Source organism: Lynx canadensis, chromosome E3 (assembly GCF_007474595.2).
Source record: "Lynx canadensis isolate LIC74 chromosome E3, mLynCan4.pri.v2, whole genome shotgun sequence".
NCBI lineage: Eukaryota > Metazoa > Chordata > Mammalia > Carnivora > Felidae > Lynx > Lynx canadensis.
The window spans coordinates 32,493,159-32,509,512 of record NC_044318.1 but is presented as its reverse complement, the minus strand read 5'-3'; the positions used below and the strand labels follow the sequence as shown (position 1 = coordinate 32,509,512).

At 50.4% G+C, this 16,354-nt stretch overlaps 1 protein-coding gene across 14 annotated transcripts in view; it reads left to right on the top strand.

The window, feature by feature from the left end:
* CUX1 (cut like homeobox 1) overlaps window positions 1-16,354 on the top strand; it is a 377,703-nt gene that overhangs the window by 236,156 nt on the left and 125,193 nt on the right. For all 14 annotated transcript variants that reach the window (XM_032591662.1, XM_030300237.1, XM_030300236.1 and 11 more), the window contains one exon: window positions 689-755. In XM_032591662.1, coding sequence (XP_032447553.1) covers window positions 689-755 — 67 coding nt within the window. The remainder of the gene's footprint in view (window positions 1-688; window positions 756-16,354) is intronic.

Sequence of the window (16,354 nt, the reverse complement as noted above, 5' to 3'; positions counted from 1 at the left end):
TATGAAAAAAAAAAAAAAGTTAACCATTCTTCCCAGGCAGGGAGATGCTCATTAAATCAGGGAAAGATCGTTTTGCCCGTCAGACTGTCAAAAGAATTTTTTTTAATTGATAATATCCGGTGTTGGTGAGCGTAGAGGCACCATTGCTACACTCGCGGTATTGATGGGAATGTAAATTGCCTCTGCGGGGGGAGCCAGCTGGGTGGGAGTGGCCTGTTTTGGAGTATCTAAGTATCCTTACCCCAGAACCTTCGCTTCTGTGGGTCCTGAGGTGCCGGGCATTTGGCAAGCTCTGTACGAAAGCTAATTGTTACTGCCTATGTCCTGACCTGGAGAGTTTTTCATGCCTTTCTGCTAAAGGAACAGAACAAGTCTCAGAATATATTTGTAGCATCCTATTTATGCAGAGGTGAAAATATGTATATATGCGGTTATGTATGGAAATATTTTTTTAAGCAATAAAATACACATAAAGGCAGGAAATCTGTACACCGAGCCAGTAACCGGCGTTCTCTCCCAGGAGGTGTGTGGATGAAATGGAAAAGAAAGGGGGTTTTTGGAACTTCTGTGCATTTGCATTATCTTCGACTCCTCAGATGAGAATATATTGCTTGTATATTTTCGCTTTTTTAATTTAATTCGGACAACTGGCATCTTACATTACGGCTTTGTGTCCTCTGCCTTTCAGCCCTGGAAAAAACCCGAACAGAATTATTTGACCTGAAAACCAAATACGATGAAGAAATTACTGCCAAGTAAGTCTCTGCCTGACTTCCTCTGTCTGCATGCTTTCGGTCAGGTGTCACCTGTATTTTGCTAATCCATAGAAAATTCCCCCGGCTCTGCCCTCCTGTCTGTCAGCTTTTGCCAAGCGGTACGGGATTCAGGAGGTGCTTGGCCTCAGAGCCGCCGTGAGGAACGCAGCAGCACCCCCGTGAGCTCCTGGCATCAGTTTACTCCCCACGATGTGACCGTAATCTCTGGTGCTCTCAGAACGCTGAAACTTTTGTCTTTAATTAATGTGAAGCCTCCTCAACATGTGCCTTTTTCTAAGAAAACTTGGGGAAAAGGCAACTTACAGAAGATGTGATACAGGAGACGTTTTGTGGAGCTTGGTCTGTGCAAATCACGTCACCTTTCCCCATGTCTGGGTCCTTGGCTCCCACACGGATGTATTTATTCAACTCCTACCTTAGGATACCGGGCATCTCTGTGCACACGTCGGGAATGTATACACGTAGACACGTCTGTGTATACGTCGGGAATGCATGCATTTGGGCAGGTATGTCACAGGTGGCTGTGGCGGAAGGAAGTGTGTGATCTGCCACAGGGACACCTGTTCCAGCCCGCTCTCCCTGCAGAACACCAGAAAAGAAGGAATAGTCAAGAGAGGTGGAGAAGCAACAGAGGTTGTCCCTAGCCACGCTCTCCTCTGCCGAAGTCCAGACAGGCGGCACCAGGCAAGGCGTTGGTTCACCTTCTCCTGTCCTGGGAGGGTCCTCCTGTCTCCCTTAGAGACCCGTGTCCTCCTGCTGTGCTCCCACAGCGGGCCTTCTGGGTAGCGGGCAGGGGCTCTGAATAGTGCACCCCCTCCGAGGCTCCTGTTTTGCATAGGGCGTCCCTCTGTCCCATCACACTCGCCCTTGGCCTTCAAGGTTGCTGCTGGGCCTGCTGCTCACGGGGCCTCTCTCGGTGGGCCCTTTGCCTTTGCTCTGTGTGAGTTAGTAGCTCCAGACTGTGAGCGCCCACCTACCCAGGCCTGGTGCTCAAAACCAACTTTGATCATGAGCCCAGAATTCCTGCACAAAGACTAAATACCTTCCTCAGTCTCGGCGACTCGGCCTGTTGGCATATCTAATCCCCGTGGACGTTCCCTCTCCTGTCAGTGTGCTAAAGTGTGGCTTCAGGTGAGGTAGAACGAGCTGGCTCTAAGGGGTGGGATAGCTAGTTGAGATTTCACTTTGAGACCCGGAGGCTCTGGTATTAACTTCTCCAACCCCGGGCGTCGCTGTCGACGGGATGTGGCAAACGTGCAGAGCCGTCTCCCCTTCACCCCCCTAGATGTAAGCTCCGCAGAAGCCGTTTCAACTGCTGTCACCCTGATGTTCCCTGGTATCCGCGTCCGGCTTCCCTACTCTGCCAGTCCACCATCTTTGTTTTTCTATCCTTTCTGTCTGGACCTTATCTACTAAGTAGAACAGTAGTTGTTTTTCTCAGTAAATTCCAGTTTTATAAGTTACAATATTTTCATCTGATACAGAGGTCAGTCGGTATCTGTTCCATCTGATACAGTCCTCGGTTTATAGCATTTCCTTTCTAAAATAGTTCCTTCTGGTCCTCTGGCCCATGCCTTCTTATTAACATCAGTTTACTCACTGACAAAATTCATAGTGACTTCGGTGGTGATCTATTTATTTCACTAGTTTTCAATATTTTATTTTTAGCAAACCACACCTCTTTCTGGAAGACATAGATACATCTTGTGTTTCTATAATTAACCAAAGTTTGCATTACTACACATGTAAAAGCTCGTACAACCAGTCTCTGAGCGCCTCTAAGCTAGCGTTTTTGAAACTGGGTGTCACAGTGGTGAAATCCATTTAGTGAGTGGCGACCAGCCAGTTGGGCAGTAAAATTCAGTAGAAAACAAAACAACAGAATAGAGTCGAAAATATCATGGCTCATGGCACATAGGAAAGTCGGGTATTGTTTTGTGACCCTTTTGGGTTAATCGTGTGTCTAACTGTAAAAATGTAAACGTACAGTTACTGGGCCACAGTGTAGAATGTAGTTCTTCCAGTGGATCTCAATCAGAATTTTCTTTTGAAAGCCACTGCTCTGAGAGTGTTACAAAAGCTTGACTTTCAGAAGCCGATGTCTCCTACCGTGTCCTCGCGGGGCACGCTGGGGAGATGCTGTTAGTCACGAACGTCCACCTACTTAGGGGAGAGAAACGGCCTGGTGACACATAGCGTCTACCGAAACTGTTCAGAAATGACAGCAGATAATGCCACTTGTCACATGATTGCTAAGTACTGGCCCCTGGTTTACATTCATAATTTTTTACTGGGCTTCTAAAGGCCACGTAGAAAACGTGCGTCCATTTAATCGGTTCGTTTTCGGGGTTGAGGAAGCGACGCGGCAGAAAACAGCCCTGTAGGAAGGACTTAAATGTCCCCTGCTCACAGGTTTCCATTTCTTTGGTTGAGAATATGGCGGCCTGGGGGGCAACTGGGAGACAGGCCAGAGAGGCAGTGTCTCTCATTGTCTGTCCCCACCCTGTCTGACCTTGCTAGAGGCCGGGCTGACGCTGGGGAAGGACTCGCTTCTCTCACCCAGAACCGCCAGTTATCCAAGGACAGGGCCCTGCTGTCAGGGGAATCGGCTCCCTAGAACAGGGTCAGAGGTACCTCTTAAGATGACGAGGACGATTTTCAGTCTAAAGTGTTTTTCTAGTTACTGTTCACAGGTGCATTGACTCCTGGGCTTTTCCTTAGCAGCCCGCTCTGTCATTTTATAGGTAAGAACATTAAATCTTGGGTCCCCTGAATCAGCAAGGTCACTGGGGGGAGCCTCAGAGGCCCTAGACCTCTCCTAGGCTCCAACCCTACTGGCATCTGACGAGAAACGGTGTGGTTGTAACTGGTGTGGGCTCAGTGAGAAACGTCTCTAGACTCTTTCTCTTTGTATCCGCATGTCTTAAGGCCAAAAAGGTGTTTTCCCCATATAAATGAAAATCTATGCGTTACTTGCTCATTTTCACCAAACTACAGAAAGCGGAACGTAGATTCAAAAAGTATGAGAGTTGCTTATTCTGTCGTGTAAAAATGCTTTGCTTTGGGACTATGGCTATTGTTAAAAACTGCTTATGGGGCCGTGGGCACTCTTGGGGTGCGTCCCCTCCCGGGATCCGAGCAGGAAATTCTCACCTTCTCCAGTGATGAGAAGGGAGCCAGAGGTGTGGCATATACGGCTGTGCGTGGAGAGAAAAAGCCTAACTCTCGTGATGGGCACGACTCAGAATAGATCCACTCGTCGGCGCAGCAGACATTCCTGGAGGCCTCTTCTGTGCTTGGCACTTAGCTGGGCTCTGGAAGCCCTGAGAAAGAAGGCTCAGCGGGGTGGGGGTGGGGAGCCATTGCAATCCGGTGCGATCACTGCTGTGACAGGCCCTGTGCTGTCAGGGTGTCCACGGAAACCGGACGGTGCACTCAGCCCGGGGCAGGGAGCAGGGAAACCACAGAGGCAATGCGGCAGCATTGAGAGGACCCCTGACCTCACCCTCCCCCCTTCCCGGTGCCAGGACTCTCATGGCCAGACACCGCAGAGGCCAGTGGGAAGTCCACCCAGCTCGAACAAAAAGAAAGGGTAATCAGGGAAGCCTTCCTGAAGGGGGTGACGTGTGGTTTGAGGTTGAAAGATGAGTTCCAGCCAGGGGCTGCTGGAGGCAAAGGGAATGAAAACACAGGGCAGCCACACTGACCTGGGGAGCCAGCCAGAAGTGCCGGACATGGGGACGGGGCAAGGTGGGCGCGGTGTGTGTGGGGCCGGGGGAGGGGAAGGGGGTGGACTCAGGCCCCCACAGGGCTCGGTCGTTTCCCAAGTCAGAAATGGACTAGCTGTTGACAAAAAGGCAGCCTAGGGCCAAACACTTACTGTACATGGTTCCCAGAGTCAGTAATCCGCAAAAAATGTGGAGAATGGACTGAGTTAATAATCACTACTTTCTTGTAGCTTTCAGGGGGTTGCTTCAGTCTTGGAGATCCCATGTAGATGGAAGCTTCCCCCTCCGCGTCCCTCCCCTCTTCTGTTTTCTGGGAAACGTTTGTCCCGCCCTCACGCCCACCCTCCATGTATCTCATTAGACTTCATGTCTTTTCATCAATACCTATGAATATAAGCCCTCCAGGGGCAAGTCTTTTCACAAATGGCCTTAAAATGTCTCACAACAATTTGTTTTCTCTCTGTGACAGTAGGGATTCTTAAATACTTGTTACAGAAAATGCAGGAAGTGGGTGGGGGCTTTGGAGAAGGCTGACCCGGAGCGGGTCGCGGGGTCCACGACTCTCCATGTGTCCTTGGGGGAGCTCGCTGCCCACCACTCCCACTGCCCTCACCCTGCAACGGGCGGGCACAGTGGCGGTCAAGAGACCGGCTGGCTGCGCAGGGTAACGGGAAGGTGCGCAGGCAGCCCCCAGCGCGGTGACAGCCCGCCCCGGCCATCAGCCGCTCTATTGTCGCCAAAAAGAACCTATGCCCAGCAAGCTCACGGTAGGGCTTGCTGTGCGTTTCTGAAATTAGCCGTCCTCAGGGAAGGTTGACGTTAATGGCCCCAAATCCCAATGGGATTTGAAGAGCCCACGTTGCCTCTGCCTTTCCGTCACCGGGGGATGTCACCGGGGTGACCCTCCCTCACCCCCGTTTTGGAAAGAAGCCTGCAGGTCGAAGGCACCAGGGCTGTTCCGAGAGAGCCTGGTTCATTGTGTGCGGTCACCGCCCTGTGTCAGCTGGGACAGCGCAGGCTGACTTTGTCAGGGACAGCAGCAGTAAAGTTTTCCATGTGTAGGCTTGAAGCAAAATGTAATTAGCCTTTATGTGCAGAACAAGGACCCATTGATGAATACAGCTGGTCTTTGTTTTGTCCCGTCATTGAGAGTGGGAGGTAAAAGTGTTCTTCTTCATGTTTATTAATGCGAGGTTCCTTAGACAAATGGCAAGCACAGTTTAATATTTGTCGGAACACAGGGGGGTTTGCCAAAACAGTTGTGTAAGAGGATTGCAGGGTTGCAGATTATAACTGTTTCTAGGTTAAATAAATGAATTATTTCTCTGCTTTTTTTTTTTTTTTTTTTTTTTTTTTTAGTTAAAAAGATCCCTCCTTTCTCAGAGGTGCAGCTCAGCTCATCCCACTTGTGTTAGCAAATGGAGATGTAGCACCCTGACCGGCTTTGCCTTGGAGATTGCAGCCAAGCACAGCGTGTGGACTTTAGACAGTTCCCAGGATGGCCGTGGGGGCGGGCGGGCGGGCTTCATTTCGGCGCGTGGCATCTGGCCCCAGAGAGAAGCCTGCCTCGCTTCTGGCTCGCCTGCCGCAGCTGTTCACCTGGGCTGGTGGCTGGGCTGGCACCTCACACCACAGGAGGGGGTTACCCTCCCAGACTAGCGTCCTGGGCACCAGTGCAGGAATTCCCTTTTTTTTCTTCCTCTTCTTTTCTCAAGTGCAAGTCCACGGCCACCTACCTCTTTGGTCTGTCCCCCGAATGCCGGTTGCAAAAGTAGCTTCGGTGCTAACACATACAGACGGCTTGTTCCATCCCCTTCAGCTTGGGGTCTGTGACTCTGAGCCTCCGATAAAAGAAAATACCTGATTACACTGAAATGCTCTATTTTTTTTTTTTTTTTAACAGCTAATGTTAGTCTTAGGAGAATTTGAACCTACCAAACCCTCTCCTGCCAGAAAAAATGCACATTTCTTAAGGTTACTCGTGTTCTATTCCTTTCCTATGTGCTTCTTTAAAAGAACTACATTGTATATACACATACTTACCTAGTATATTACAAAAGAGATATTTATGGGGAACTTCACTTGGGTTGATTGGAGAGTATTTTCTTTATCGCATGTCTGTAACCAGTGCTTTCTCACAAAACGCAGTGTGCTCTGAGAAAGGAAACCTTCCCAAGTGAGCCTGGCTTAGGGCTTTATGGAATTGTTGAGGGGAGCCCGTACCCCGCATCGTAGAGGTAGGGAATGCCCAGCAGCGGGGCACAGAGGCCCCGAGAGGCAATTTGACCGAGGGGCGGCTCCAGACACGACGCCCAGGTAGGAAGTGCAGATGGTGTGCCAGTGAGTGGCCGTGGCGTAGACACCTTCCCTGCACACGGATCGCCCTGGACTCTTTCGCGGTGGTTTTTGCGCACACTCAGAATCCAGGGCAGTTCACACACTGCCATGGTGGCCCACAAAGTCCTGTTCTGGTGCTGCCTTCTTAAGAAAGCGCCAGGTGAGAGGTTTCCAGGAGAGTTTCAAGCCTCCTCTCCCCATAAGCCCCACCCTATTGGCCCTTCCAGACTGGTCGCTCTCGTGTTTATTTTTTTACATTGCCACATGAAAAACTTAGAAACCTGGGCCAGGTAGAGCCCAGCCGACAAAGCCTGAGAACCACACTAGTATTTTGATGATCCTGTAGGACACATCTTCATCCCCCAGTTGCATTTGCAAATACCAACTTTAGTGTCTGAACGGAGTCTCTCTGCTGTACCTTTAAGAACGGAACATTTTCTATTTCCTGTCTTTTTGATGAGTCATCAATTTCCAGTACGAGTTGCTGTAATTATCCTGGTTAGATTAATTTCCCTAAAAATAGGCAGCTTCTTTCATGGTTTCGTGGGGATGGGCTTGAATAAAGAACCCTCCTGTCCCTTCAACCTTAGAGGCAACCAAATCACACTTGCAGGGAACAGCTGAGGACTTTTTTTTTTTTTCTGTAGCTTATCTCCCAAAGAGTATAACTGTGCATTTTGTAGAATTCCTGGGATTTTCCATCCCTGTACAAGTATCTCACTTCACACCTAAAATCCGATGCCTGGGTGAGCCCTAAAAGGCTTTCCTTGGCTTCTGCAGCAACAGCAGCATCTCTAAAGCAGCACAGCCCAGATCTGGAGATTTCCCAGCCCAGGGCGCTGCACGGGAAGGAGGGGGTGGCTTCGTGTTTTCAAATTCGTGTAGAATTTCCTCTGAGTGCCAAGGATTCTTCACCTGTTCCGTGGACTCCAGATGCAGCTGGAAATTACGTGGCAGCAGTGAGAACCAGCAATCTCTACGCCTCCCGCCTTCAGCTAATCTTCCTAAAGGCCTGTGTTAAAATGTCAGGCGTTGTGTCACCTACCAGAACGGCAGAGTGAAGGGGGCGGGCGGTTCCAGATGGGATCCGCACATGGGCTCACACGCTGTGCTCTGTACGCTAAAACACGCATATATATACGATACAGAGGGCGATCCGTATGTGGTGTGTGTATATAACATGTTTATGGATGGAGAGATAGTGATCATATTCATACAGCATCCTTGGAGACGGTATTGTAGGGAAAAAGCATTATTCCTCGATTGTCATCTGGGTTTGGCGGGCATTCATAAAAATTTTGTGCATTTTTAAAAAAATTTTTTTAATGTTTATTTATTTTTGAGAAACAGTGCGAGTAGAGAAGGGCAGAGAGAGAGAGGGAGACACAGAATCCGAAACAGGCTCCAGGCTCTGAGCCGTCAGCACAGGGTCTGATGCAGGGCTCGAACCCATGAACTGTGAGATCATGACCTGAGCTGAAGTTGGAAGCTCAACCGACTGAGCCACCCAGGCTCAAAATGTTGTGTTTTTAGAGACCCTTGAAGTTTTCCTGATTCTCTATAAAGGTAAATCTTGAGGAGCTCACAGTTTGAAACTCAAGGAAACAGGTTTGGGGACCGTTGGAGAAAACCATCAATTTGTGGCCATCAAGGTATATCTAATGACCTGTAAGAACACCTGTAAGTTGACAAATGTCAACTGAACTGCCTCCGAAGAGGGACCTCATCTTCTTTCTTTTTTTCATTTTTGAGAGTGGGGGAGGGGCAGAGAGAGAGGGAGACTGAGATTCCAAAGCGGACTCTACACTGTCAGCACAGAGCCTGACGCGGGGCTCGAACTCATGGAACCGTGAGATCACGACGTGAGCCAAAGTTGGACACTTAACCAATGGAGCCACGCAGGCGCCCCAACGATGACCCTCATCTTATTCTCTGTATACCATGTGCGCGTCAGCATGGTCACAGGTACGTCATCAAGAGAGAGACTTTGATCGATGTACTAAATCAGCATGAGCCTTCACCTTGACGACAGGTGGATGAGGTCTGAGTAGCACAGGGCTTGGACCCTGACCATGGACATCAAGGACACTCTGGCAGGACAACCTAAGGAACCTGGTGGCTTCTAGGAAGAGAGAGGGAGCCATCTAAACCACGAGAGGGCTTCAAGAAGAAGCCTTACAGAGGCCCAGCCTAGAGAACACACGCCAGTTCCTGCCCCTAGTGGAATTCCTCCGAGGGCCACACATTTCTGGCTCTCTGCGGGAGGTCTGTGACCACGCAGGTCACCATGACGCAGCACGCCTCCTCCAGTGCCTCCTCGCTCCCCAGGTGGCAGAGGAGAATGTGATCGGATGCACGCCGACCGGTCGACAGTCCTTTGGAAGGGAAGCAGGAGGGCTGGGAGAGGCAAGAGATTCTTCTTCCCACGGACTGCCCCCAGATCGGGGAAGATCAACCCCTTTTATATGACACGGTATTTGTAATTACAAAAGTCCTGCCTGTGGATTATACCAAATTTAGAAAATTTTAACTGGTTTTAGAAAATAGAGGTCATCAGGCGTCATCTCATGATGCAGAGATAACTTGTTAACGCTTTGGCATATTCCTTCCTGTCTTTTTTTCTAGACCGTGGTTTATTAATTCTGTTGTCTTTTACAGACGGCATCAGATGGATAGGCACTTTTCACCTCTAGGCTGTTGGTTGTTTGTTTTTTGTTTTACTTGACATCTAAGTGTTTCTTTTGTGTCATTAACCATCCTTCAGAAACTAAAAGCGGGCAGTGCAGTATTCCATCAAATAGGTGTGCCGTGGGATAGTTACTCGTTAATTTCCCTGTTGTTTGGGAGCCTGATTCATTACACTGCCCTCCTTGCCTTGCAGGTTAAAACTAGAACACTCCAGACACGCTCCGTCTTTCTGTGCCTCTTTATCCTGCCAGTGGCTGTCGCATTTTTAGGTGGCTTCCCTGTGGCATCACCAGACGGGAGAGTCTGGACTCCCAGAATGCTCCGAGGGCCCCTGCGGCACTGGCCTCGCCACCAGACTGCTGCTCTGTGACACTGATAGACGTCCCGGCCTCCTCTGGTCAGTGGGCGGTGGAAGGGGCTAGGCCTGTTGTCAGGAGACCCTGGGTTCCGGCCCCAGCTTTGTCACCGGTGTGGCCCCTCAGAGTCCCGTCCCTCAGCAGTTAGCCGTGTGCTCACTAGTAAAACGAGCAGATTGGGCTGGATGACAACGGGCGGCATTGAGGAGCCTGCTCCCTTTCTGGCCTCTTCACTTTATCCCCCCCTTGCTTCCCAGAACCTGGATCCCCTATCCTGTGTGCCAGCTGGGCCCCTGCAGCCTGTTTGTGGAGTGGTCTCCAGGGAAGACACTCTGGGAGGAGGAGGAGGAGAGCCCCGGCCTCAGGCGCTCCGTTTCTGTACTCGGGCCTAAGTTTCCTCACCAGTGGAATGAAGTAATGCCCGTAGAAAGTGCCTGCCGTGGTGTCTTCACACGGACCCTCGGCAAACGGGGCTCGCGGTCACCACCACTGTTGCCTACCAGGCCCCTCGCGTCCTGCCTGGCCCGTCGGAAAAAATGGTGGCCGAGTTCCCCCAGCCTGAGGTCTTTCCCAGCCCTGAAGGGCCCCATCCTTTATCTGTGTTGACCTCATGAGAGTCGGTGTGTCTGTGCCTCTTGGTCCACGTCAGCACGCTGTGGCTGTGGGAGTCATCGTCCTAAGGGACTCGTAGCCAGTTACCCTGTGGGCGCTGCTAAGGCGGGGGTGAGGGGGGTGGGGTGCAGAAAGCTCTGAGCACATACTATTGCAGAGCTGTTGATGCCTTAACCTCTGGAGGTTCATAACCGCCGAGCAGCTCTGCTGAAACCTAAATGCCACATGTGCGCAGGCCCATCTCCCGACGCGAGAGCAAGTCGTTCGCGTGTGGTCCCTGCCGGTCGCGCATCGAGGCGACTCAGACTCCAGGAGACATCTCACCCCGTGTGGCTTGGAGAATTTCAGGGCTCTCTGGGCTGTCGTAAAACAAATTAAGAGAGGTGCCAAACATCTGGGCACCAGCAAGGATGTCTAGGGCTCTGGTTTGGGGATATGGTAAAAAAAAAAAAAAAAAAAAAAAAAAAAACTTTTTGGAACCAGCCTTAAGAATGAAAAGTTTCCTATAGGAGCGTAAGAGCGAGCGAGATAATTGAACTCATTGATTTCCTTCACGGCCTGTTTGCCCTTTCATTCCCTTCCTGAGGTGCTGTTTGTTGAGGAATGTCTCCAATTGCCAGAAAGACAGTGGGGTGTCTCATATTTCCCCGTCAGCTCTCCTTTCAGCCAGAGCCGAGTTCCGAGGCGAGCCTGCGATATGAATTTTTAATGCAGAACTTTATAGCTTCACTGTTGCAGCCTGGCTGCACTGCTCTCCTGAGCTTTCAGATTTAATGCTCTGATGAACAAGCAAAGACTCAGGGCATTCAGCATCAGTGAGAATTAACCCCCAAACGACCGCACGTGCGCCCTCTAATTTCCCTAAAGGTAAACCTAAAGGAATCGGGAGGGGGGAAAAAATGAAATGATGTGGTGTTTGGAAACTTCTCAAAATAGCCTGGAGCACTAAAGCAGCCTACTCTCAAAATTTTATTGGCTAGCATATATTTTTACCTTTTCATTTATCTTTTCAACGTTTGTCCTCGCTTTGATGGACTTCTGCGCTCTTCTCGACCCTTAAGAAAGCTGTACGATTTTTAGGATTTACCGAGCAGAAAGATTACTGGACACTCCCATTTTTCCCTGGGAAGCACAAGTGTAGTTAGAAATCCAGAATCCGGGGGCACGTGGGTGGCTCAGTCTGTTAAGTGTCCAACTGTTGATTTCAGCTCTGGTCTTGATCTCAGGGTTGTGAGTTCAAGCCCTGTGTTGGACTCCACTCTGGGCATGAAGCCTACTAAAAAAAAAAAAAAAAAAAAAGGGGGAGGGGAGGGGAGGGAGGGAGGGAAGGAAGGAAGGAAGGAAGGAAGGAAGGAAGGAAGGAAGGAAGGAAGGAAGGAAGGAAGGAATTAACCATCAATAATGGAAAAAGTACCACTTACATCAAATGGTCAGTTCTGTGTGTAGGCATATGATTGTTTTTTTTTGTTTTGTTTTTTTTGCTGGTAGCTCTGTATATTAGTGAAAGTTTTGAAATTAAGGATTTGTTTTAGAAAACGCTGTCTGTAAAAGTTGCATGAGTTTAAAGAAGTTAGAGAAGGGTGGAGTTTTCAGTAGGTGGTGTCAGAATAATTGGCTAACTATGTAAAAGACAAGAGTCAGAGCTGAGCCCCATCTAGAATCAAGTCTAGATGTTTTGAATATGTGAGTGTAAAAAAACGTAAAAACACTAGGAGAAACTTTAGATGGCTACTTACATGATGTGGGGGTGGGAAAAACCTTTCGAAGCATGAGGCCAAAGGTGGAAACCAGGGAAATTCACAGCTTTCTGTGAATTGGTTGATTGATAAACTGACAAAAAATATTTGCGTTGTCTATGACAGATATCTATCTATATATAAAGAGTCCTGACGGAGCAATAAGAAAAAGTCGAGAACCCCAGTAGAGAAAGCTCTGTTTTCAGCTCCATCTCCTTTCCAGACAGTTCTTTCATGGGCATCTCAAATTCAAGTGACCTCACTGTCCGTGACTTCCCTGCAGACAGCTTTTCTTCCCACTTAAGGCAAACAGGGTCCTCCTTTATTCCAGAGACAGAGGGTCCTTCCTGCCTCTTACCATCCCTGCTGTCTAATCCATATTAATTCCACCTCCTTGAGACATTCTGCATCCCTCCCTTTTCACTATAATCATTTGGCTCTTTTCGTCTCTTGGCCCTGCTACATTAGTATCTTCCCAATGGATCTCCTTGCTGCCAATTTCTCCCTGGACTAATCCATCCTCCAAGTGTCTGCTGAAAGTATCTTCCTGAAATGTAAGTCTTATCCTGTTAAAATCTGTCCTCCTTAAAATCTTTCCATGGCTCTCTCTTGCCTCTGCTGAAAAATCATGACGTAGTGCGCGAGAGGCTTCGCGAGTCAGCCCGGCCTTCACCGCCTCATTTCGTGCCGAATCTGATGATCACTCCCCTCGTAGAATCTCGGGCCTTTCCAGGCTCACCACGCTCTGACATCCCAGCGCATCGTCAGCAGCCTTTCTTCAGAAGCAGATCCCTGCCCCTCCACATCCCGTTCCTGTGCCCACACTTACCTGCACCAGCCTCTGCGTGCATGTTAAGAGGGATCTGGTCTCTTCCGTTCCAGGGAGAGGATTCCGAGTGGGAGGGGACCGTGAATTTGGACCCCCCCAGAAAACATACGTCTTTATTTTCACTAACACCTGACTATGATGTAGCATTTCCTTCCCTTGCAAGTGAGGTCAACAAACCAGAAATAAGAGGGGCGCCTGGGTGGCTCAGTCGGTTAATCGTCCGACTTCGGCTCAGGTCGTGATCTCAGGGTTCGTGAGTTCGAGCCCCACATCAGGCTTTGCGCTGACGGTGCAGAGCCCACTTGGGATTCTGTCTCCCTCTCTCTCTCCCTCCCCGACTTGCATTCTCTCTCTCTTAAGGTGAATAGATAAACTTTAAAAAAATTAAAAAAAAAAACAGAATAGGAACCTGTGACTTGGTTGCAAGTGGAAATGATATTTTCCATCACATTACAATTGTTGTTGATCCCTCAAATAGCCCGTGGTTCTTAGAGCCACCACAAGATTCCTTATTTCATGCTTCGATAAAGAACGTTTGTTACTATCTCCTAAATTCGGGTATTGTTTTAAGTACTATAGTAACTGCACTTCAAAATAAGTGTTTTCCTTAGTAAACATACATATTTTTAAAACATTTTTCCAGGAAGAGGTCCATATGCTCTTACTAGACTTTCGGAGGGGACCACGGCACAAGAGAGGGTCAGCGTCCACATGAGACTGGCAGCATCCCGAGGGCCACGACTGGTGCCGCCTAGTGCTTTGCCCTAGAACTTCGCACAGTGCTTGCCACGTTACGTGGGCTTTTAATAACAGTCTGTGTGGCTTTCATCAAACCCACCTCTCCCAGCCACGAAACAGTTGGGGCTGGAGGAGGTATTGTCTGCATCCGTACACGCACAGTTCTGATTGTGCCTGACAGACCCTTCCTCTAGGGATGGTGGATGCCTGCCTGCCCCCCTGGGTGTGCACCTCACGTGCCCGGACCCCTGCGGGAAGAAGCAAGGTGGGGGTTAGCTTGCCTCGCACACCATTAGCATAACACGGGGCGTGAATGGAAGTGAGCCACAGTAAGAGAACGTGCATCAGAAAGTCTGCGGCTGATTTTCCTAACGAGGGGAAGGTGTAAACGTATTTTCATCTAAGCTAAAGGACCTTCCTCCTTTCATCAAAATGGAGGCATTACCCCCCCACACGCCCATGTCAGGGGTTATTTTGAACATTGATCTACTCAGTAAGGACCTGCTGGGGTGCCTCCTGTGTGGCACTTACGGGCACAGGGAGCAGCCTCGGGGCTCAGTCTTTACACTTGCTCCCCGCGTCCCTGCGAGATCCACTGCCCGCCATCACCTTAAGTCCCAGCCACACGCCGATGACCCCCACATTCGTGTTTCCGGCTCAGACCTGTCCCCTCCCCTCCAGGCTTGGCAGCCATCCTTAATAAAGACATCGCAGGCTTCACCCAAAGTCAAACTTCCGATCTTCCCATCAAACCTGGCAAGACAGCCGCCGAAGGGATCCCATCCCGTCACTTTGCAAGTTGGCCATGGCACTGCTCACAGAACCTGGAAAGGGCCTCCCGTCTCTCCAGGAATCAAAGGTGGTGGGTCCTTCCAGACCTGCAGCTCACCACGCAGGCGGCCTTCTCCCCTCCTGGCAGTCTCTGTCCTCTCGTCCCTTTTCATTTCTCTCCTTCCGGCACTGCCTTTGTTTCCTGACTTGCCGACGGTCTCTCTCCTTGCTAGAATACAGGTTCTCTAGTCCTGTGATCTCATTTGCTACTGTGTCCCCAGTGTCCCAGAACAAGGCCTGCTCGGTCCTCACAGAGGTTTTCGAGTGAATGACAGCAAAGCCTCTGCTCTTCTGGAGGCCATCTCCAAGCAGATTGCCATGTAGTGAAAGTTTGGGTGGGGTCGAGTGCCAAGTGCTGCTGAGAAAATTAAAGCAAGTTAAGGAAGGCGGATGGCAGGGAGAGAGCCTGGCTGGCTTCCACGGATGGCCAGGGAAAGCCGCTCGGTTGCCCATGAAATGTAAAAGCCCGGAGCGGGGGCTCCATTCTGTGTGTGTATCACATCCACCCCGTGTGCTTCACTCGTTACTTGTCTTTTAATGTGGACATTTATGCAGAGATGACTTAAATGGGGGTCCTTCGACCCGGCCCCAACATGAGGCTCATGCTGAAGTGTAGAACTCCCCCAGTACGTTCAGATCAGAAAATACAGGGCAGGTCCAGGTGTCTCCTAGAAGGACAGGAATGTACGGTGGGAGGGAGGAGTGGAACACGTCTGTGCCTTCGACGCCATGTAAGATCGTCGACCTAGCTCTGCCCCAATTCCAGACGCGTTAGAATTCAGTGCCCTGCCCCTCATCACGCAGGTCCTGGACGCCTGACCTTGACTAAGGTTCCTCGGAGGCGTGGTTAAACATGCAGCTTCCTGGGCCGCATCCCATAGTTCTGACTCGGTGGGTCTGGGATGGGACCCACAGCTCTGCGGCCCTCCCACACACGTGGCATCTGGTGACCACACTCTGGAAAACTCCAAGCCAGTCATTCTGGTTTAATTGTCATTTTGGGTTTGAGGAAAGAGTTGTCCAAATAACGATAAGGGAACCGTGGTGTCTCCTCCGGAGCCCCTCGTCTGTGCCCAGGGCTCAGGCGCTTCCCTCCCCGGGCCCGCACCGTGTCAGACTCGGGTGTCTGGTCATCCCATCCGCCGTACCGGACCAGGAGCTCCTTGAGGGCTCGCGTCTGGGTTCCGAGGGTCGGTGACCGTGCCTGGCACCCAGCGAGATGTCCGTCAGCATTTGGATAATCATGAGCTGATGTTCCCAGGAGGAGCAGACACTTCTCCACATCATTTCGCGGCCTCGCCCTTAGGATTCTCCTAGTCACAGAGTCCCCTTACTGGAAGGTCTAAAGATGCGTGGAACATTAGCATAGCGTGAGAGCCAGCACGGGGGAGGGGCACACACGTGGGTGATGGCCACGGCTGGCTCTGTGATGGGCGGTCGGCTCCATGAGGCTCTGCCGTGCCATCTCTGGCAGTCCTCCTCGCTTCTCCCACTGGGGAGTCCCAATGCCAAGTGCAAAAGTAGCAAAGGAGGGCTTTTGTGATTCATAATTCTTAGGACGCACAGCCAGGTGTAGGTTCGAGCCTGGCGGCGGAGTTCCCTCGGCGGCCTGTGACAGCCCCAGGCTCCTCGTGACGCCCGAGCGCTATGAGGGGCTGGTCGGGGCAGGACGTGTTGCAGGCAGCAGAAACTCTTCTGCTTCTGGTCTTCTGGAACGTATGTG